The sequence below is a fragment of the Passer montanus genome, unplaced genomic scaffold (assembly GCF_014805655.1).
Source record: "Passer montanus isolate IOZ18808 unplaced genomic scaffold, ASM1480565v1 scaffold77, whole genome shotgun sequence".
NCBI lineage: Eukaryota > Metazoa > Chordata > Aves > Passeriformes > Passeridae > Passer > Passer montanus.
This window is the reverse complement of record NW_024372923.1, coordinates 1,034,082-1,058,418: the sequence shown is the minus strand read 5'-3', so window position 1 is coordinate 1,058,418 and position 24,337 is coordinate 1,034,082. Positions and strand designations below refer to the sequence as shown.

The window sequence follows — 24,337 nt, the reverse complement described above, 5'->3', positions numbered from 1 at the left end:
TCTTATAAATGCTGGGTGTTGTCTACTAATATTCAACAGGCTCAAATTCCTCACGGAAAAATCCCTGGATTTTCTCTTTCGAACTCCAGCAGCTCCACAGCTCACTTGGCAATCAGCTGGAAGTCATTTGGAAAACAAAGCAACAGCAAACCCAAACATCTCCATAGGACAAAACCAATCAGACAAATCACTGTTTTATGTAAACCAAAACCTTGATGCTTGCAAGGACAGGACACTTCATTTAACTCCCAACCATGAGCACTGAAAATATCCACTAAATTATTATTAAACTGCTCCACACTCAGGGAAAAAATGTATTTATGCTTTTTTGTTTAATGTTTAAGTAGTGAAGTGAAAATTATATATAGAACAACATATATAATGTTATTATATGGTGGTAGGGATAAATAATATTTATATATTCATTTACTTCTGGAAAAGGATATATATTCATTTAAGGTTCAATACATTCAAAGTATTTATACATTCATTTACCTCTACTTTACTATATGGAAACATTGCTTATTTATATAATTACCACATGTTCCTATTTGTGTTTATAAACATGAACAAAACCACTATTATATTACTATTAAACTATTACTATTTTAACTATTATATTACTTTTTTTTAAGATACACAAACTCCACCACCAATCTCCATTCTGCTCCAAGGTCCCAAACTCTCCAGATTTCCCAGTGAATCATCCAACACTTAACAACATCACTAAATCAAAACGCTTCAGCAAACTGCTTCACACACTCCCTCTCACCCCCAAATCCTTCAAGCTTCACAAATTCATGTATTTTGAATTTTAATTCCTCTGGAGACACAAATAAATCTATCTTGACCTCTCAAAGCACAGAATTAGAGCCTTTTTTCTCACCCAGAAAAAGGCTGATGAAATTTTCTGTGCATTTGCCAGCCTTCCCTAAGTCCACAATCCTGTAGTGCATATTGCTTTTAGAAAAGAAAATCTCATTTTTGCAACAAGATCCAGGATTAGTTGACAGCTTATATGGAAGTATTCCCTATCAGCTGAAAATTCCTGAATCAATGAGAAGCAGGAGGGGCAGCCAACAACATTTTAGTACTGAACTCCAACCCACAGAGCGAGGGACAGGAAAATCTAAATTTTAAAAAGGCTGTGGATAGAGGTTTGATTTCTTTTCAAGTCAATTTGAGTGTTTATGGAAGTTTCCCAGCACCACTGAGGTTAAGACACAAACTTCAGAGAATGATCACGATGAAGAATTATGGTGAGAAGATCAGAGGGATGGAGCCCCTCTCCTCTTTAGCAAAGCCTGGGTGTGGCTCTGGGTGCCAGGGTTTAGCTGAGGTGTTGGGGCTGGGCTGGACTCCATGATCTTGACAGTCTCTTCCAACCTGGGGATTCTGTGATTCTGTGAATTCCTGTGAGGAAAGGCTGGGAGAGCTGGGAGTGCTCACCTGGAGAGGAGAGAACTTCAGGGACAGCTGGAGAGGGACTGGGGACAAGGGATAGAGGGAGAGGACACAGGGAATGGCTTTAAGCTGGAAAGGGTTTAAACTGGAAAAGGTTAGATGAGATACTGGGCAGGAATTTCTGGCTGGACTGGAATTCCCAGAGCAGCTGTGGTTCCCCCTGGATCCCTGGCAGTGCCCAAGACCAGGTTGGACACAGGGGCTGGGAGCACCTGGGACAGTGGGAGGTGTCCCTGCCATGGCACTGGATGGGACTTCAGGTCCCTCCCTACCCAATCCAATCTGGGATTCTGTGACACCAATGACAAGAGAAGATTTTAAGGCCACACTTTTTTTACTGAATAAAAAGCCCCAGACACCCATGGAAATGGTTTGGGTCAGTGCAGGTGCCTGGAATCCCCACCCCAGCCCAACCAAAGGCTGCTGGATTTAGGACATTCCTAACAGGCAGTGACAGGAAAACCCAGCTGAGGAGGCTCTTGATAAGATCTCAGAGCCATTAAGCAGCACGGATCTGTCAGCAAACCTGCCCTGGGCCCTGATTAATCACCCTCCCATTAACACAGATCCATTTGGATTTCTCAGCAGCTCAATAATCTTGGACTGCACCACTCCCTGCACTCTGAAGGGCTGAGTTTGGGAGTCAGGTTTATAAAACAAACCAGCCACACACAATTCCTACCCTTCCCTCTGAAAATGGAACTGCTTCAATAAGGGAGGGCAAAGATTAATATGGTAAATGCACCATAGCCTTTCTCAGGAGTGTGTTTTACACTCAGTTCCTTGTTTTAGCTGAGTTATCTCCATTCCTTCCTCCCAAGGAGAGTAAAGGATGATCCCTGATATTACTGACTTCTGCCCCAAAGTCCTGGCAACCTGAGAGCAGCCAGGAGAAGAGAAAATTATTATACAATGAGCTGAGAATGAATGAAGCAAATGAGTAACACTGATTAGAGCACAGCTCTAGACAGGAAATATTAGATCATTCTTGGGGGCATCATTTTACCCAGGCCCCAACACCACCAACTCCACTTCCATTCCTCCTTTCACTTGTTGAAAATCCAGCACTTCAGGGCTGAATAATTTCAAATCATTTCAGAAGTGAAGATAAAGTCAGGACTTGCCGTTTTCACCAAATTTCTGCACATGGTGACACAGGTGGTTAACTGTTTTTCAGAGATTGTAAGAGTGGTATAAACCATCACAATGCCAAAACACCAAGACTTTTTAAACTGGAACCAGCAAAATTTGTTTTATCAGCACTCAGCAGTCTCAGCTTTTGTGATCTGAGAGCACAAATCTCCTTTCCCACTGAAGCAGTGCCTATTTGCTCCCTCATTACCTTCCCTGACAGCACACAAACACTTTGCTGGGGTCAGTTTAACCTGCAGCCAGCCTGAAAAAGAATCAAGTGTTTCACCTCCAAGGAGGAAATCTGTAGGACAAGTGCCTGAGCTTATCTTTCACTGGCCCATTAATGGGAAAGCAGAAAATAACAAGGCATGGATGAACAGCACCCTCTGAAAGGTTTCTGCTTTCCTTCAGCCAGGGAACAGCTTCAAGGCACAGAGGACATCCAAAACCTCCATTTCCCCCACACCAGTCCAAAAGCTGAATTGATGATTTTTGACAAACCCCAACACAAAGTTACAACAGAGCCAAATAACCTGGCTGCTTTGTGCCCTTTTAAAATAACAAATCCCAAAGTTCTTTGTAATTTTGCACCTTCACTTCTTCACCACTTGTAACCTGCAGTCTCAATTAGGATTTTCCTCATGCCCAAGGCCAGGCTGGATGGGATTGGACCAGCCTGGGATAGTCAAAGGTGCCTGAGGGAATTGGAAAAACAGAAATTCCCACAGACACTGAAGGGTTTGGTCTGCAGCCTTGGAAGAAGCTTGGATTGATGTAAAATACAATACACAGATATTAAGCAGAAAAATCATAAACTTGTGTTTCTATAGCTGTAAGTAAGAATATGCCTTCAGTAAGTGAGAAACTGCACTGATGAGATGGTGAAGGGTTTCCAGTGGAGGGGTGGGGTTGTGTGGCATTACTGAGAGTTTAGAAGTTATAACAGAAGCAGATGTGTGCCTGTGAGACAGAAGCCCACTGGACAAAAGCATCCTCAGTGCAGCAGGAGTGAGTAAAGGTGACAGGTCAGAAAAGCAAAATAAACCCTGTGGCAACTGTCCATTGGGTTAGAAAGTTCTGTATTGCCTTGTGACAAAGAACTTGTGACTGCTCTGAGCTATGGCCGAGTGCTGGCTCCTCTGAAATCTCACAGCCTCTGAGACTGGTGTTTGTCTGAGCAATAAATCGTTCTTAGCCTGAAAATAGTCCCAGTCCTTGCTGGAGTTCTGGATGCTGAGAATTTCAGACTTTCTGGGCTGCCAGGCACTGACCCCCAGGAGAACTCTGCATTGACCTGAGGCCGTGGAGAAGGCTTCCAGAATTGATTGACAGCACTGGGATTGTGGGTGTGGAGTTGAGTATTAAGTGTGGAACATCACAGAGTGGAAAACTTGGAGTCTGGGGTTTTAGAATATAGCAATATATATGGGCAAGACAGAGGTTTTAGGGCAGAGGCTGGTCCTTCCTCTTCACCTTCTTCTCCATGGGTTTGGGTGGTATTTTGTTATTGGACAGAAAAGCCCACAGTGTGAACTTTGAGGGATCAGTTATTGGGTTAAAAGTGAAAATAATTTAGGTGTCATTTCTTAATTGGACAGTTTAGCCTTAAAAGACCTTGTAACAAGAGACAGTTGGCCATTTTGTGCCTTGCTGGTGAAAGACTGCAGAACTCACTGCTGTGAGACTGTAACACTGATAAGAAATAATGAACACCTGAGTCTGAATGCGAACTGTCCTCTCAAGTGCCTTCAATCCCAACCTCCACAGAGGAGGAAAAAGGAACCCAAAAACCAGCAATCCCTCCATTATTAGTGGTGACAATGACAGGTGCCCACCAACCCAAGGGCAGCACTGGATGGGCTTTAAGGTCCCTTCCCACCCTAACCACTCTTGGGTTTTGATTTTCCATCTTGTCCTTCCCATGGAACACCCTTAGCATGTCCAGGGATGGCAGGAGAGAGCAGGCAGGGGACAGGGGCAGGAGCAAAGGCTGGGACTGTGCCTGCTCACCGTGCTGGGTGAAGAGGTCGCTGTGCACGATCTCGATCAGGCAGTAGAGCTTCTGGATGGTCAAACGGCTCACGGGCACGTTGAGGATGAACTCGGTGAAGAGCTTGCTGCACACACAGGGAAAGCAAAAAACCATTAAACAAAAGCAAAAATCCACAAAATCTACATAATCCATCCAAAAAACCCATGGAAAAACAACTGGACACAATCATCCATAAAGAACCCGACACACAACTTCCTGCTCTAGGATGAGCAAACTCAATTGTTTTGAGATATTTAAAAAAAAATAAAAATCAGAGAATCATGACCAGTTGTCAACAAATTTCTTTAGCTTTTAATGTAATTTCTTTTGTCCCTTCCCTTTTATCTCAGTTTAAGACTCTGTCCGTGTCACACTTAAGGTTTTAGGTATCAAGTTTTCCTTGCCTGTCCTTCACGTCAATCAGCACGTTGGTGATTATGGATGCCAAAAAACATTGTAAGCTACCAACAAAAAAATTAATAATTAAAAAAAAAAACCCAAAAATTGACATTTTTGGATAAGGCACCATCACACTCATCAGCTGAGCTCTCAGCTAGTATTGTCAAGACTCTTCAATAATTTTCCATCCCCTCCTAAAATCTTGGGTTCTTTGCTTTTCCTATTGAGATTTAAGTCAACCTCATTTTAAATACTCCCAGTATTTAACTGCCACTTGTATCGGTAATACCATCGAAAAAGTATAATATTTGGGCTAAAACAGGCCAAGTCCTGCATCTTCCTTTCTCTTTTCTCAAGAATTTTGCTGTCACATACCAAAATTATTATTTAGTCCAGAAACTCTACAATTCAGATTTCCTAAGCCAGGGAAGTGTAGATGTAAAATAATTCACAGTCCCCAGGCAAGCAGAAGGTAAATTCCGGGCTCCTCAGGCCACTGGAATGTTGGATTAAGATTATATTTATTTATTTTACCCCTGCTTTATCTCTTTTCCTCCTTCTGACATATCAAGACCATAAAAATAAAGCCAGACAAAATTTACAAGGGTTTGTGCAGTAAAATCAGATTTTATATGTCTTTTTTTCAGTTTGTAACAGCACCGTAAAAAAAAAAATTATATTTTTCTCTTTATGCTAAAAGTTCTGCTGAAATACCCATTTTTATTTGGTTTTTCCACTGTTTTTTCCTTCAATATCCTGTTATTGTCCTTTTTATTTACTAACAACACTGCCATGTTTATGACCTACTGAGACATCGATCCAGCAACTGAATCACTGAATTATTTATTATGTTATTATTTACATGAAATTTAAACTTGAAAGAGTGAAGCATCATGGTACAGCTTAAGAGTTTTGATGGCAGCTGCCTGATGATAAATATCTCTTGGTAATGGTTTCTACTGCAAAGTTTGTCAGGTATTTGTTAGACATTATTAAAAAAAAAACAGGCTCTTTGTGTAACCCTTAAAAATACCTACAAGGGACAAAAAAAATATGCAATAAAACCAAAGTGATAAAACTTCTCAGGTGATCCATATTTCACTGTCTCAGTATATATTTCTATACTTTTATATATTCTTCTATCTTTATATATATAGTAGTAACATGCAAAAATGAAATATACAGTGTATGTTTTTATCCTTATATATATTATATTTATTTTATATATTTGTGTGCATATTTTATATATAGCTTTATAAAATAAAATTAGCACTGCACACTTAATTAACTCCACTCACCTGAGCTCCTTTGGATCAAACACTAATTTCACGTCATTGACAATTGCTGGCAAGTATTTAAGTGCTGCACCCTAAAAAAAAACCACCAAAAACCCCAAATTAACAAACTTAAAGTCTTTAAAGGTGATGCAAAGACTGCGAGAATCATCCACAAGGAGGTGGCTTTGGTTTCACCATTTTCTGTGACACCTGAGCTGAAACTCGGCAAAAATTAAACTTTGAAACAGATTTAAAATAAGACAGAGGCATGAAATGTTCATAAACTCAGAAAACTTAAGACCAAAATTAGAGATTTATATGCTCCTTCCAACATTTTATAGAAACCTTTTGGTTCCTCTAATCCCTTTATCCCCATCTTCTGTTGAGCACTTTCTCATCCTCCTCCTCAACCATGCTGGAGTTGTTTGGGTTTAATTTTCACTCCACTGCTTAAAAATTAAACAAAAACCCTAATTAGCATTTTTTCCCTGCAGTAAATTCTTGGTAGCCACTCATGAAACCCGGGCTCTTCCCAATTCCCCTTGAACTCGCAGCCGCCACTGCACAGCACATGAAAGAGCTCGGAAGATACAAACAGATGTTTAATATTTTAACTGTTTGTAGGGATTTTTAGTCATTCTATCTTTTTTTAGGAACAATTTGTAGGTATTGCATGCACTGAGCATCAGACTAGCTAAAAAATCTCAGAGTAATTGAAATAGAAAGCAGAACAGCCAGACTTGTCTGCCTCACCTTGCGTTTTATCAATTAAATCAAATTGTTTGATAACAGGTGTATTCTTGCTTGAGAAGAGGCAGGGTTGGATGGGATACTGGGAATGAGGAATTGTTCCCTAAGAGGGTGGGGAGGAGCTGGGATGGAATTCCCAGAGCAGCTGTGGCTGCCCCTGGATCCCTGGCAGTGCCCAAGGCCAGGCTGGACACTGGGGCTGGAGCACCTGGGACAGGGGAAGGTGTCCCTGCCATGGCAGGGGTGGCACTGGGTGTATTTTCAGATCTTTCCAACCCAATCCCCTCTGTCCCTCTGTGATGTGAGAAATGATTGTATTTTACACCCCCCAGCCTGGACACACATTTATTTCCCTTCCCAGGTGTTTTTTACAGGTAGTAGAGCCACAGGAGAACAGTCTTGAGGGGCCAACACAAACCCAACTCTGTTCTCACCCAAGAGCTCCCCTTTCCTACCACAACCCCTGTCCCTCCACACCCAGCCCCCGAGCTCTCCAAAGCAACAAATCAACGCTTTGGTGACACCCAAGGAGAACCTCAAGAGGCCACCAAGGCAGAGACCCCTCCCCAAAGGGAACCCCCAGCCTGTCCCTGGGCTGGAAGCAGATTTCAGCATCCAATTCTCAGCCACAATCCATTGAGGCTTCAAGCTGGGCCATCAACCATCCCACATCTGCTGGAAGGACTCCTGAGCTGCATGGGGACCCTGGAATTCTGCAAAGGGAGCTGGGATGGGTGAGGGCTCTAATGACCAGTCAGGAACACAGGCAGGAATGGGGGTTTATTTGCTGATCATTCACACGCACGGAGCCATAAATGTTTAGTAACACATCTTAAAAGGGAGCTTGCATTTTATATCTTGAATTAAAATTTCACACGCAGCGTAAAAATTAACACTTGAATGGCTCTCATGAACTACTGTGGGGCAAAACTATTTACAACAGCCATTTACAGCTTGGAGCTGCAACAATTAGCAGTAACCGAGCGTCTACTTTATGGACAAACAAATTAAAGTTTAATTCTGAAGATTTAAAGAAGATTGTGGAAATATATTTCCCAATTTCCCACCTCAGCTGGCTTGATTACATGACAAGATGATCAGACTATGAGGCTGTGCAGCCCCGTGATTAATTCTGTATTTGTCCAAGGCAAAGGGCTACTAAAATAATTTTTTATTGGTATTAAATCAGGTAGAAGGGCAGCTCTTGCTGTAGATCTTACTCTGCTCAAGCTGCAGCTGAAGTAGATTTTCTGTGAGCAGTAGCTCCACTGCAATTCTGGTTATTCCCAGGACACTGCAATGCATAAATGAGGAATATGAAATGCAGCAGATGAAAAAAAAACCTGCTCTTGTCTTTCCATAGAAGATTAGGAAAAAACAAATAAGCATCTGGTTTAAGGGGGTTTTCTGCCATTTAAAGAAATTAAATTAATTACTTTTCTCTCTTGATCAGCACTGGACATAAGTCCCAATTCCTCATGTCTACAAGAAGCACACAGCAAACAAAGCCCAAAATCTTAATTCCATGGTTACACAGGGATGCCTAAACTACTTGAAAATTCCAAGCAGCATTAAAAAACCACAGTAGTGAGGAACCTCAGTGTTCACTCCAATGGTTTTCTGCAGTAATTTCCCTGTGATCACACGAGAAGCACACCCAAAGCTGGAAGGATCAGTCTCACACACGCACTCAATAATTACACACAGTTTCAAGCTGGGCTGCAATAAAAATCTGAGTGCCCCAAGGGGCTTCTCTCTTTGTGCAAAACCAGTGACAAATTATTCCCACTCTTATCAAACCACAAAAATCAGTCATTTCCAGTCCTACAAAGCACACAAATACAGCAGCAAAGGGGAAGGATGAAAAAGAGTGAAAGCAGCAATGACCCAGAGTGTGGCATAAATAATGGATATATTCTCCCCGAGCTGAATCTCCTCGTACACTCACTGTTCTGTTGGCTGTGGGGTGTTATTGGGATTTTATTTTCTTGCCCAGGCTGCGATTCACGTGGCTCAGCACGACATCAGCAAGGCCATGGCAGCCTGCAGCCAGCTCAGAGGTGTTGTGGCTCATCCTCTGCATCCCAACCACACACACATTGATTTCCCCTTCCTGAACACCACAGCTGTGTGTACAAGGAATTATTCCACAGGAAGCACGGGAAGAACCATGAGATGACATTCCCTCTGAGGAGGAGCTGCCAAGAGAAGCCATGGAGCTGCTCAGTGCCTCAAGGATACCTTTAAAAACTGTGAAAAAGGCAATTAACTGGGCCAAGAAACACAACTCACTAAGTGAAAATACTCAGGGCCAGAAAAGTCAAAGCTTTGCCTTAAATGGAATAAATTAAGCAATAATTGATGGGCACAGCTCTCTGCACAGCCAATGCAGGGATGGCAATTCCCAGGATTTATCCTTCCAGGGACTAATTGCAACTCGTTCCCTAAATCATCCCAACCTGCTCTCTGTCTGCACCCTTTGATAAATTTCAGATAAATTCATTGATGGGCTCCTAATGACTTCACAGCTAATTGTGTTCTCCTCAACTTCTCCACAACTGGCAGCCAAATCACATTGGTGTGGAAGGAACAAATGCAGTGTTGGTATAAAAGATCATTTGAGTGCAAAAACCCTTCAGATGTGGTAAAAAAAACAAAAGCCAGAATGAGTAATATCAGCAGCAATGGAATTGTTATTTCCGACAGTGGCCACATCAATGACAAGTCCCCTGCACTGCCCACACTTCTCTTTTCTCACTGATAGTTCATTTCCAGACAGGAAATGAACCAAAAATGGGTAAAGAATGGGATCTACCACCAGGAAAATTAGCACATTGCCCAGATCTAAAAGTTCAAAGAGTTTTATGGCTAAAAGTTTAGCTGAATTATTTATCCTGATTCTCCAAATGGAATTTTTCCTGCAGTTTTTTGCTGGGTGGGGAAAGCCTCAAAAAACTTCACTTTGACACTTCCATTTTTAAATAAGAGTAAACTTCATTTATTTATTGGGACAGCATGTGGTACAACTTCTAAAACTACCAGGAGGAGCTGCTTTCAATGAAATTTCTGGAGTTTTTAATTTCTTCACAAAAGGATTAGAGGACAAATAAAAGCCTTTTCTTTGTGTCATCAGGCAAATAAAAATACATAAGACAGGGAAGCCTAAGTACCTTAAAGTACTTCTGATACAATTTTGGGTTACAGATAGAAAAATGAGTTTTACTCATTTACTTTTGTTACAGAGTTGAGAATATGGAGAAATCTCTTAATACAAAAGTGAAATCACCTGTGTGATAAATACAGTAGGTCACTGGTGAGTGAAAAGCAAGCAGGACAGAAAAAGAATCTTGTAACAATGGAAAATTATCCCATTATTGGGTTTATAAATGGAATGACCAAAAAAAAAGTGTCACAAAAGCTCCTCTGCAGTAGCTGTTTAGATAAAAACTAACTTAAGGTTGTCATTAGATTGACCAAATGACATTTGCAAAGTATTAAACAAAATGTATTCTGAGCAGAACACCACAGCTCTTTTTTTTTTCCTGGGGTTTAAGTTCAGCTCTTTGTAGTCCATAAAAGCAAAAAAAAAAGCTTAATTTAAAACTGTCATTTTCCAAAGCCATTTGTTTCCATCAGTATGCCTGGACTCCAAATTAAGTACAAAAACCCTGTGCCAAATACATGATATTCTTCTGAACTCTTTTGTTTGACAAAGCAATAAATTTGTTTCACCTGACTCCATTTGAGAACATTATTTTAATGTTAATTTTCATCCTTTGTGCCATTCAACAAAGCACCTCCCTTCCACCCCAGCATTATCTTGGGTGCCACTCCATTAAACTCATCCAAACCAAATGAAGCCCAGTCAGCAGCTGCATCAAAAATATCCAGGAGCAGCTAAACTCTATTTGAGATTTGCCCCAGACTAGAGCAGCCCACAAACTAAAGCAGTTTTTATGCCAGTTGCAAAGCAGCACCTCTGGCACTAAATTCAGTGTAAAACAGCCCAATTTCAGGCTAAAAACCAGCCCAAATTCAGTGTAAAACAGCCCAATTTCAGGCCAAAACCCAGCCCAAAGCACAATCACCTAAAAACCAGCCCAAATTCAGTGTAAAACAGCCCAAATTCAGGCCAAAAACAAGCCAAATTTCAGGCCAAAAACCAGCCCAAAGCACAATCACAAATAAAAATCTTCTGGAGATATTTCCCACGTGGGTTCTAAGAGACACAGAAACCTCAGTCCACAGTTGCATTTTGTTACTCAACTCAGCTGATGTTTAAAAAGAATTCCACCTGTTGGAAAAGCCCTGCAGATTAACAAAGTCTCTTGTTTTCTTCTCAGGCACTTATTTTTCCCTGCCTTCGTTTAAATACTTTTCTGTGGCTTTAGCAATAAATGTTGAATATTAAAGTACAGACTGCACACTGAGAAATGTGTTAGAAGTGAGCAGAATTCTTAAGAACCCACGGCCATGGGATAATTCACATTAAAAAATGATCTCATCTTCCACCCCAGCTCTCCATGGCCTCACACAGGATGATTTTATACACAAAAAGTGCTCACACATCCTTAATTCAGATTATTCAGAGCTCCCAGGCTTTTCCAGCCATCCTGAACAAAATCAGAACACCAAATATCAGAGGGGCCCTGATGTTTTTTGGGATTTTTTTTGTTTTAAGGTTGGGATTTAAAGTGTTTGAGATGATATTTAGTGTTTAGACTTAGATGTTTATTATTTTTATTTATATTTTAGTTTTACAAGTAATGAATTCTACAGCATTCTATTAACAAGCCACAAAATGCCCAACTATCTTTCTCTATAAGGTCTTTTAAGGTTAAACTATCTAATTAAGAAATGACACTCAAATTAATTTCACTTTTAACCCAATAATCAATCCTTTGCACCCCACAATGCAGACTTTTCTGTTTAATTACAAAATACCACCCAAACCCATGAAGGTGAAGAAGGAGCAGCCTCTGCCCTAAAACCTCCATCCTCCTTTATGTACATTACTATATTCTGAACCTTAAACTCCAAGTTTCCCACCCTGTGATATCACACATTTCTATTTAAACTCCACACCCACAATCCCAATTATCAATCAGTTTTGGAAGCCTTCTCCACAGTCTCAGGTCAATGCAGAGTTCTCCTGGGGGTCAGTGCCTGGCAGCACAGAAAATCTAAAATTTTCAGTGTCCAGGGCTCCAACATCTCCTCCTCTTGTTTGAATTATGAATATTGTTTTGACAGTTTTGGTAAATTTTTGTTGGACATATTGAAGTAGATAAGGTATTTGAGTTTTGATATTTAAATATTGGTTTTAGGTTGATTTATGGGTAGGAATGTGTTAAAAGGTAAATAATGAAGTAATAAGGTATGATATTTGATTTAGTTTCATAATTTTATTTGGTTTTGTTCATTTAAAGGTTTTTTCTTGCTTTGTCTTAATTTTGTTTTGGGATAGGCTAAATGTAATTAAAATTTTAATGGTTTTATATTTTGTATGAAATTTTGAATTGTAATATAATTTATATTATGTTTTTGTTAAGGTTTTGTTATATTAATTTTGAATGTTATGGTTTTGATTATTATGATGATTTTTATAATTTTTGTATTGGTATAAAAACTTTGTTTATAACTTTTTGTGGGTGAAATATAAGACGTTAGCTGTAGGTTAGAATTTTGTGTAATTTATGTTTGCTGAGAAGGGTCCAGCTCCCTCCACTGCAGGAGGAGCTTCTGCACCTCCCAAGGGATGCAGGAACCCCTGACTAAGGAATATCTGCACTTTTATCCACACTTGAACCATCACTCTGAGTCTTCAGCAGGAGAAGGTTAAGGAAATAATTATCATGCACCAATTAGCAGAAAGGAGGAATAAAGCCAGGAAGGGCTCAGCACACTTGTAACCATTAAAAATGCATGCACACACCAAAGGCTGCTCACCCTTCCTGCAGCAGGTTTAACCCTCAAAGTGAGGTTTGGAAAACAAAGTGGAACCTCCCTTCCCAAGCTATTGCTGCAGCCCTGCCACCCAGAATTCCTGTTATTGAGGGAACAGCCACTGCATGCCAGCTCAAATCACTGCCTGGACTTCCCTCTCCAGCTTGGGCCACCCCACACCTTGAAAAGCTGAAAAAGGCAGCCCTGAAATGTCTGTCTCCACTGAAACACCAAAAAAAATTCCATAAAATTTTATTTAATTAACTAAAAAAAAAATCCCAACTTCTGCGTTGTTTGAACATTGTAATTTTCAGCAGTTCACCTTCCCAAATTCAAACCCACAGGAATGATTATAACCTGCAGTGAAAGTGGCTTTCAGTGGTTCTTGCACCTCAACATTTTAATTCCAACATGTTTGAGTATATAAAAGGCAAAAGAAATTAGGTATAAGCACCAGCAGAGTGCTAGCAAAGCTCTGCTCAAACCACATCCCAAGATCACATGGAATTTTACCTGTTTACTGCAAAAATCCATAGCTGTAGCACAAGTCAATTTAAAAATAAAGTCCTAATGTTTTTTATATATATATATATATACACCCCCTATAAATTCTCCACTACCCAAGAATTTTTGAATATCCATAATCCTAAAGGAGGTACAAATTCCAAGCCTCTTTCTGTGCTCTACAGCCTTAAATCCTTGTACAATTCTTAGAGTTTTCTTATAAGGAAACTTTTTTTTTCCCCATGCATGCACCCAAAGCCTTGAAAACTTCAAATTTAAGAAAAAATTTAAAAGCAAAATAATAAACAACTACAGTCAACAGCAGCTCATCAACTTCCACAAGGACATAAATATTTGAACAGATAAAGAGGAATTCTTGCTAAGAACACAAGACTGCAGTCTTTCATTCTGTGTCAGCTTGAAGGCTACTCCCCCAGCAGATAGGAAAAAAAAAATCCAGTCTACCCAGCCCAAAAAGTTGGGAACATCTGAGAAAGTTTCCAGTGGCAGTTCTGCTCCGTGGTGATAAACTGGAAAGGAAAATTCCAGTTTTTGCAAGGAGAAACGGGAGCAGTGGGATGTGTGAAAGAAGCAACTGCCTCGTTTAATGTAAAGCACCTTAATTTTCTGTGTAGGTCTCTGCAACTTCTTATCTCTCTCCAAACACACTTATTTTGTCTACACTTATTCAGCTTCCCCAATATTTATAAAAATCAGTGAAAAAAAGCCTAAAACTGCTACACAGCAAGATCTGCTGATCTTCCTGCACAACACAGGGACCTGGGGACTTAGCTGTTTAAAATCATTGATCTTCCACAAAACTTCAGCAAAGCATCCAACTGCACCAGAATTCCAGACTGGGTTGGGATGGGAGGGACTCAAAGACCTCCTCCATCCCTTGTCCCCAGTCCCTCTCCAGCTCTCCTGGAGCCCCTTCAGGCCCTGGCAGGGCTCTGAGCTCTCCCTGGAGCTGCTCCTCTCCAGGTGAGCCCCCCCAGGTGTCCCAGCCTGGCTCCATGAGAGGGATGCTCCTGCCTTTGGAGCATCCCCTTGCCCCCAGAACCCCTCCCTGTGCCCAGCCCTGGTCTCCAGCAGTGCCCCAGGAGATGCCAGCTGTGCTTTCTGCCCTCCCTTCCCCTCCTGGCTCTCCTCTCTCAGAGGCTGCACCCAGCACATCCCTGCATCTGAGCTCTGGCCCTGGCTGCCCCCACAACCCCCAGGAAAAACAAACTCCAGAAAAGATAAAAAAATCCCTTTACTTCCTTTTAACTCCCCTCTTAAGGCTGTCAGCAAGTGCCTGCCCTTGTACAAACCCCAGAGCACAGGAGACCAGTGCCCCACCTGTGGGGAGGTGCAGCACCCCCAACCCCTGCACCCCTCTGCCCCTTCCTGGGGTTTGGAACCAGCACAGCACTCAGTGGCTGCCCCAAGGCCCTGTGACAGTGGGATGACAGCAGGGTGACCCTATGGCTGTGTTCAAGGGTCCCAGGATGAGGGAAGAGATGAGAATCTTGACTCCATGTTACAGAAGACTGATTTATTATATTAAAATGCTATACTAAAACTACACTAAAAACCAGAAAGGATCCATCAGAAAGCTAGAAAGAAAAGCAAAGGAATGAGTAACAAAATCTTGTGACAGCTCACAGCCTCGACACAGGTGGCTGTCATTGGTCATCAAGCAAAAACAAGTTCACATGCTGGGTAAACAACTCTCCAAATCACATTCCAAAGCAGAAAAACATGGAGAGGCTGAAGCTTCCCAGCTTCTCAGGAGGAAAGATCCTGGCAAAAGGATTTTTTATGAAAAAAGTTTTTGACATTACCCCAGCAACACTGGGGCACCATGCAAGGATTCCTTCACTCTTCCTGGCAGCAGGGTCCCCATCTGCCCACCCCTCAGCTCTGGGAGCTCCAGGTGATGCTCCTCTCCACCAGCAGAGATGGAGATGCTCAATGAGGCCTCTAATGTCACCCACAGTGTCACTGGCACCTCCTGCAGCTCTGCCAGGCACGATGCCTGGCAGAACCCACACTCACCCTCTGAAACCCCCCACATTTATCCACCCATTCCATAGTTTTGTTTTCAGAAGCGCACATTTCTGCCTGGTGCTCACACTGCACAGCTCCAGTGGATACCTGAACATCATAAAAGCAATTTCACAAGCTGCAAAAAGCCAATAGTAGCAATGATGTGTTCTAAGAGCTCAGGAATTAGAGTCCAGAGGAGATGAAAGCAATAAATAATGAATGAAAGCTTGTCAAAGCTTCTGCAAGGCATCCTGAAACACACTGAGCCCCACCCTGGCTCATCCCTCACACTTCATCTGCCACCCTACACACACACAGGAGCTGTGCTCTCCCAAGCCTGAACCTCCACTGCTGCTGGGATCTCTCCAGTCCTTGCCAGGCAGTTTTCCTTCCTGCATCACAGGTGAACACACACCAAATCAATTTTTAGCTTTTTTCCCTTTTATTTCCCCCCACCTCAAGGTATAAATTGTTAAAGAAAAAAATCTCATGTTCATCTGCCTTCCTGCAGCAGGCCCTGCAAGGGAGTCTCAGGAAAAGAAATATCACATTCCACTCCTGTAATCTGCAAACTCATTTGTAAAAACCCAGAGAGCACACTCTGAGCCACAGCTCCACCTGCCCATTTCCATTCAGGACAGATCCTTTGGCAATGAAATGAAAAGACAGCTTTCCTGAAACATGTAATATCCCTACTTTGTTATCAGATGATCCAGTCTTGGCCTCTCTGCCTAAAATATTCCTCCTCAGCTGCTTTATCCCCACTATCTCTTTTTGCTGTGTGCTCAGCATGGCATCAGGAGCCCCAGAACTCAGGGGCTGGGGGGCTTTGACTCAGGATTTTCCTGCTCCAGGAATTTCTTCCCCTGGCACAGGATTTCCCACTGTGTCTTTGCAACCACCTGAGCAGGAAGAGCCCAACTGTCCCCAAATCCTACCCCAAATCCCAGCCCCTTGATCATCTCTCAACTCATTCAGCAAGGCTGGGTCAGGAGTTTCACCTTTTGTATAAACTCTGGTTGGAAGCACAAGGAGAAGTTCAAGGTGCAGCTTATCAAACACATTCAGGGCAGTCTCTGTAGTTTGCCATGATGAAAAAGATCCACTAACTTCTGTACCCAGCCTCCTCTGGATAACAAAATCTACCAGTCCTGTAATTCAGAGCTTTTGCTCTGTGATATCAGCACCTCAATGGGCACAGACCCCTTTCCCCACTGCATGGAACCAATGCTACCAAAAGCAGATTTAAAGGCACACAAGAAAAGGTCTAAGGGATAAAAGGTGGAGATTCCAGTCCCCCTCACTACTATTTTTTTTTTTAAATATGTACTAGGGATTAAGATCCTATATTAAAGTTCCTGAACAGCCTCAGATATAACTAAATACATTAAAATAAGGATCTACACTGTCAGCAGCATCTTAAATATGTCTTAAAAACACCTTAACTTTAAGGTTACAGAAGTTAAAAAGCCAAATACCAATGAACCCAAATTAAGTTCTCTTTTTAAAATAAAAGTGAGGGTTTTGAGGCAATTAAAGCTTGGACTCAATGATCTTGGATGTCTCTTCCAACTTAAAAAATTCTAGAATTCAATAAATTTACTTGCTCAAAGAAAGTTTTTTACACAGTCAACAGTCCTTCAGCAGAAGTACCAAGAAGTAACCTTGACTGAAGCAAAGCCAGCTTTTAAGCACAAATAGACAAATACTCCACTGCCTTATTGTGGCTGAGGATGCAAAACTGGAGATCTGGAAAGCACAAACCTTCACTATGACAGTCTGGTCAGAGTTGCTGCTCATCATCTCGTTGATGGACTTGAAGAGCTGCAGCAGAGACTCCCTGAAGTCTGCTTCTCCTTTGTTTTCATACAGCCTGAAAAACAATTAGGTTTCATCAGCACAAACCACAATGGAAATACTGCTTTAAAAAGTCTGGTGGCTTTTTTAACAATCAGATGACAAACAGCCACTTTTTGTCTTACATTTTCTCCAGAATTTTTACAACTTCCTTCACTGAATCAAGAGCTTTCTTGCACAAAAAAAACCAAACAACAAACAAGCAAAAAAACAAACCACTGAAGACAAGACAGACTGGCCAGGCTGGGCCAGCAGGAAGAAGAGATTTTTATTGTGAAATGCCACATGCAGCAGTGCTGCTCCAGTCCCTGGTGAGTCCCTGAGCAGTGCCCCAGTTCCCCGTGCCTGGGACAGCCTCTCCACCCTACAGATGTCTGCCAGGACCCTTGTGCTGATGAAGCCAGAAAGCAGCCAGCAAACTTGCCAGCAATCATTAAAATCTACCAGTGGCCCAAGGTGAGTGACCTTAAACTCTGGGCAAGAAAGAAAGAAAGGCAAGAAAGACCCCATCGACCCTCTTTTTGCCAAGACAACACAATTTTTCCTGTGGGAAGGGAGCACTGAGGTTAAATCATGTTTCAGCACTAATTTCAGGCTCAGTTTGCCATGGAGCCAGCACGGCTGACACAGAGCAGTGACTCAGCCCCAGCTCAGATGCAGGAGCCAGGTCCCTGTGCCTCCAGGCAGACTCCTCACAGCTGAGCTGACCCCCTGGGATGCCCCTCCCCCTCTCTCAGATGCTTTCAGGGGCGTAAAAAACTGCATAGAAGCACCTGAGCAAAACCAGAGGCCAGAAAAACACAGCCAAGGTGAAGAACTTGGGCCACTGGTACAAGGAGTGCTGCTGGAATTCTCTGCAGTGGTTTCAATGCAGAACCTGCCCTGCTCCAGGTGCAGGATGGCACAATCCTCACTGGAAAACGAGGGGGACACCACCACTGGCTCCACATCATCCTTGAAAACTTCCCCTCCTATGGCAGCACGTGGGGCTCACCCGCAGCAGGGTCAGCCAGGCTTCACATGACCAAAAAAAGAGACCTGGAACCCAGATTAAATCTGAATAGGGGGAGTTTAAACCATCCCACGGGACTGCCAGGCCAGGCTGGACAGGGCTTTGGGCACCCTGGACAGTGGGAGGTGTCCCTGCCATGGCAGGGGTGGGATGGGATGAGTTCAAGGTGCCTTCTCACCCAAACCATCCCATGACCCCTTCCCCCAGTTAAACCCACCTTTACCCAGTCAGCTCTGATGGATCAAGAGCCTCATCCCACAAAATCTGGGCTTCCAAAGCCCTTCCTGGTCCCACTGGCTCTGCTCCCCCCAAACATCTGGCACCAAGACACACTGGAGCAGCTCCAGCACGAGCTCAACTCCCTTTTGCTTTCCACAGTTTTCTCCTGGAGTTAAACCCAGCAGGAAGGTCTTGAATGTAGTCTGCAGCTCAGAAAGGGAATTTCATCCAGAAATTTCCTAGGTACAATCCTTGGACAATTTATTCATGTTCCAAGATCACAGAATCATGAAATGGTTTTGGTGGGAAGGGATTTTAAATCCCATCAAGTCCCACTCCTGCCATGGCAGGGACACATTCACCTGTCCCAGGTGCTCCAAACCCTGTCCAGCCTGGCCTTGGACATTCCCAGGGATCCAGGGGCAGCCCCAGCTGCTCTGGGCACCCTGTGCCAGGACTGCCCACCCTCACAGCCAGGAATTCCTTCCCAATATCCCATCTAAAGCTACATCATTATGGATCACATATTGCAGCTGGAAATGGGTTTTTCTTGGGACAAACATGGAGCTCGGGATGTTCCTGCTGCTTTACACTGAAGTTACATGTTAACATTTTTAATGTTGTGCTCATAAACCTTTGGAAGTCCCAGATATGAAAAAGTTGATTTCAACCTGGACAGAGAGGAAATAAATACAGAAAAAAAAAAAAATAGAAACCAGTAAATTGTGTTATTTTGCTCTGCACACTTCTATTCCCCTTTTAGGCTAAAATTGGGGGTTATGAAGGATAAAAAATTTGTTAAGTCCCCATTTCCATAATGGATTTCAGTGTCCCCCTGAACAGATTAGAGAGGTAAAACTTATACCAACAGAAAGAGTAACTGAACTTGACAGCCCAATATATCAAAATGCTTCAGACAAAAAACTCTGCCTTTCAAAAGGAAGTTATAATAAAAATAAAGTTAGTCACAAATGTGTTCCTACTGTCAGTTAATAACATCTATTTATTTAATATACCTGATAAAGCACAAAATCTCTGCAGCTGTGAGAAATCAAGGTTTACACCAGGCTGGTGCTTCCAGCCCTGCCTGGAGGATTTTAAGACTGTGGATTTTAAGACACCACAAGCACTGGGATCATTACTGAGAAAATCAGAGATATTTCTAAAGGTCACTTGCAGTATTTTGCCTTTATCAACCTTTGCTGTAGTGAGCAAATAGATGTGCCACCATGCCTTAAGTGGATGAACTTCCATGGATTTATCCAGAACTCAACTGCTAAAATGCTCCATCCATCCAAGGAGCCCACCACCCTCTTCCTGAAGTTCAAAATAAGCCATATTTTGGAATAAAAGCTTCAGCTTGCTGCTTGTGATTCCTCAGTGGAGCAGCAGCAATCCTGCATTTTAATCACTCCCAATCACACCCCCCAGGCAGGGCTTCAGTCCTGCAGCAGAACAAATCAGGCTCCCTCTGCACTCAGGAATTTTGCTGATTAATCCCTTGGCATGGAGGGTTGGTCTCACACTGAAGGGCTCTGAATTTGTGCTTCCCACAAGGAAATCCCACAGCCAGTCCTGGAGGGTCAGACTGTCTGTAAATCCAATCTGCAGCCAGAGGGAATTTTATTTTTTCTGTTTTCAAGTGATTTGTAGGCCCTGCTACAGCCTCAGTGACATCCTGTATTTTATGAATCTCACAGCAAGGCTCCTACAGAAATAAATTCCAAGCCCTAAATTAGAGGAAAGGGTGGTGGAGATGGTAACTGAAGAGCTCTACATAAATCCCTTGCAATAAGGTTGTTCCCACTGCTAACAAGCAGTAAAAGGACTCAATCTAAGTGAAGATCCCATCAGCTTGGTTTATAACTTCTGTAACATCCTGTGTATAAAACACAATACAGCAACAGAAGTCTCCCCAAACAGTGCCAAGCTTTAATTGTCCAGAGACCTAAACTGTGATGATTTTACCAATTCCCTGCTCCTGAAAATACAGATCTCTGCTAAAGAGGGAAAACCTCTCTCCTGAAATAACTTCTCACAGCTTCAAGTATTTCCAAAACAGAGCACTACTAAGCAGTTTTAACTGCTGGACTGTAAAACGTTGGCAGTTTTGGGGCATTATTGGCAATGGGAGGTGCAAGCACTGCCTGTACTCACTGGTTGAACAATATCCTGGAGCGCACAATGAACTTGAAGATGTATTCCAGGGCCTTCATGGCTTTGAAGAGCTGATCAGTGATCCCACACTTCTCAGCATTGTCCACGTATGTTTTCAATACCTTGGTCAGTTTTCTGTTGAAATACAAAAAAAAACCCACAAGCAAGTCACAAGTGTTCTCACAGAATTTCCATTTGGAAAGGTTTAATGAAAAATTATGTGCACACAGAGCTACAAAGTTAATTCTTCAACTAATAAACTCATTGTGGTTTTGTTTTGCTGATAAGTAGCTGGCACTTATTTTTGAGCAAAAAAAAAAAAAGAGAAAAACCACAGACCATAACCTCATTTAACACACAAATCTCACAACTTTAACACACAATACAACAAATCTCAGTAAGGCTGATTTTCTGCTGGATGTTCAGATGGATATTCAGATTCAGGCCCTCAGAAAGATGCACCTACTAATAATAATCAGAATAATAAAAATAATTAAATTAAATACAAGCATGCTGTTAGAATTATATCTCAGTAAGGCTGATTTTCTGCTGGATGTTCAGATGGATATTCAGATTCAGGCCCTCAGAAAGATGCACCTACTAATAATAATCAGAATAATAAAAATAATTAAATACAAGCATGCTGTTAGAATTAACACAAAGTATAAGTTTCTTCATTCAGCAAGGCTTCCCCTTTAGAAAGCTTTATCACAGATTTTGGGCTGAAATTAGTAAAATTTATTTCTCAAAGTACACACCAACAGCTGGAAATTCTCTTCTTCCCCATTTTAAAGCCTATCAAACTCGAAAGTGAAACAATTTTCAAAATAATCCCATTCCAGCTCCCTCCCTTCCAATGAATATAAATCAGGGCTTTAATGCAACCACGAGCAATTCCATTTTAAATCATCCCAGCTCCAGTGCATGATCCAACATCCCCACTCCAAGTAAACAAGCTCCACATTATTCCCCACTAACAGCAAACAACACGGAGATCCTGCTGCCTGGGGATTTGTTGGAGCAGGAGCAAACTGCCTGAGAATTTCAAGCAAGCACTTAAAACACTGCCAAGGCCACCTCTCTTTACTTCAGGGCTGAAGGTTGGGCTGGATGATCTTGGAGCTCTTTTCCACGCCGGATGTTCCATGAATAAAAGGCAGGGATGGGGCAGGGATCTGTCACATCCATGGGGACACCACAAACCAGAATTCAGCTCTCCCTGGACTTGAGGAAGGGAAGGATGCTCTCCATGCCATGAGAGGACCACCCCCAGCTCTTCCTGAGAAGTCCAGGTGATGCAGGATGCTCCACATGAGTGATCAGTAACCAAAATATCAGCTTTGAGACTGCAGGCTCAAAGCTTCTTTGGGAATTAAAGAAGGACCAGGGAAAGGTTCATCCCAAGAGGGTGCTGGCACTGCCCAGGCTCCCCAGGGAATGGGCACAGCCAGAGCTCCAGGAGGGTTTGGAAAACACTCCCAGGGATGCACAGAGTGGGATTTTGGGGTGTCTGTGCCAGGAGCTGGACTGATGATCCCTTCCAGCTCAGGATATTCTATGATTTCCTGATTTTTCACGATTTTAAATCAGTATTTTCAAACCTTTTCAGGTCCCTTAACAGATACTCTGCACCAGCAAAGGGCACCCCAGGTGTCCTGGTTTGGGTTTGCCTTTCCCCCAGCACTGCAGATATCCATCAGATATTTTTCCTCCAGTCTAACACAGCAGCAAAGATTCCAACTGTCAAAAACTACTTAAGACAACAAAAATAACGAGCCTTTGTTTTTTTGTCTTTCACTGCTTCTTCCCCACACTGACAGTAATGTGGATAATCAGGGTACAGTGTCATTTAATGCACAAAAAAACCCAGTATTTGAAGCATCTTAAATGGACATGATTCCCTCCCAATATGAGAGAGAATTGCTTTTGTTTTCCTTGAAAAACAGCTCCTGAAATTGTCAAATCATCCCCTTCTTCACTACAGCACTATCAGAACTTCTCCTTGCACACCACTGAAAGTTGTACCAATCTATTTCAATAAAGAAACAAAGACTAACCCCAGTCTTCTTCCAGACCCTCCCAAGCACCCTTCCAAGTTCATGGGCACATTCCTAATTAAGCTACATAAGTAGTTAAATAACATTACCTGGAAAAATTCTCCAAGTCACATTAGGAAAAATAAATTTTCCAACTCACGTGTAGGCCAAGGTAGCACTGAAATGCTTCTTGATGTAGGTCTCCAAGACAGGGTTGAAATGTTGAAATTTTCTGTCAGCAATCAGCCCAATGATAAATACCTGAAAAAACCCCAGTATAATTAGTTTGTTAGTCTCAAAAAAATATTTCACTTTTGTCCATTCCCCTTTCTTCTTAGAGAAGAGACATTGCTGGCATTAAAATTTCTGTTCTGCTCCTGTCCTAAATTGTGCTGTTAATCCATTAAAATGACTGGATGTAAGTGCTTCCTTATTTCCTGGGAGGATGACATGATATAACCCAACTCCCTCTGGATCTGAACCTTTAAATGTAATTTTTAAATTAAATAACTGTCAGCTCAGATCTTTTCCATTAATAAACTTCATTCTGTCATTAATTCCCCATTATTAGGTACATTTCAAGCCCTCCCCACTGCAGACTCACCAAAGCATCAAACACCAAAGTGTCAAAGGTTTCACTCTCCGAGTTCTCCATCATGATGTTAAAAAGGGCATCCAGTGTATCTTGAAGGAACTGCAAAGAAACAACACAGCTCTCATCATGCTTTCAAAGGAAAATTAAATTGAGATTTCACACAGGTTTCTACAAGTAAAGGCATCTTAAAAGGTAGCAAAAAAACTGAAAAATCCAACACTTTCCTTTGCAGCAACTTATTTTTAGTGAAGTTGATTATCTATGCACAGATTATCACTCCAACAGAAAAAACAAAGTCAGAAGTCACACTTGGCACACCTGGACAATGAATCTGTGACAATGCTCCAACAAAAGGATTTCCAAACTGCAGATTCAGCACACGCTCGCCAGGCCCATGCATTGCTGGAAACTCAGGTGTTCCAGAGCACAAACCACACAAGCACCTGAGTCTCATGCCAGGGACGTGGGAGCTGAGCCATGGAAGGCACCCAGAACATCCCTGCTCAGGGCTGCAGCACAGCCCCCCAGTCCCAGGGGGATCCCACATGCAGGCATGGGAACAGAGCCCCCCAGTGCTGCCCCAGCCCCAAACCTGCACAGCAAGGTCTTCACTCCCCCTGCCCGGGCACCCCCATCTGTGCAACACCAGAGAAAAAGCAGATTAGTGCCAGGGGCTTCCAGTAAAGCACAAGGACAAAAGGTCCCTAATTGCAGGAGTTCTTCCCAGAGGCAGGAATCCATGCAGTGCCAGAGATACTCATCAGTTCTGCTGGGATGGGCTTGTGCCTGAGCAGCTCCTTCCTCCAGCTGGCACAGACACACAGGGGCTCCTCCAGGGCACAGCCAGGCTGCAGCACAGCTCAGGTTGGGTTGAGAAAGAAGGGGTTAAATGTGGATGGTCCCAGCACACCTGTCTCAAATTAT

General features: G+C 42.4%; 1 protein-coding gene across 2 annotated transcripts in view; it reads right to left on the bottom strand.

The window, feature by feature from the left end:
• The window catches only part of DOCK1 (dedicator of cytokinesis 1), a 265,150-nt gene that overhangs the window by 184,535 nt on the left and 56,278 nt on the right, over positions 1 to 24,337 (bottom strand). For both annotated transcript variants that reach the window (XM_039731351.1, XM_039731353.1), the window contains exons 20-25: positions 23,423 to 23,512; positions 22,979 to 23,079; positions 20,783 to 20,917; positions 17,302 to 17,410; positions 6,328 to 6,398; positions 4,609 to 4,715 (exon numbers count right to left, since the gene is read on the bottom strand). In XM_039731351.1, the coding sequence (XP_039587285.1) occupies positions 4,609 to 4,715; positions 6,328 to 6,398; positions 17,302 to 17,410; positions 20,783 to 20,917; positions 22,979 to 23,079; positions 23,423 to 23,512 (613 nt within the window). The remainder of the gene's footprint in view (positions 1 to 4,608; positions 4,716 to 6,327; positions 6,399 to 17,301; positions 17,411 to 20,782; positions 20,918 to 22,978; positions 23,080 to 23,422; positions 23,513 to 24,337) is intronic.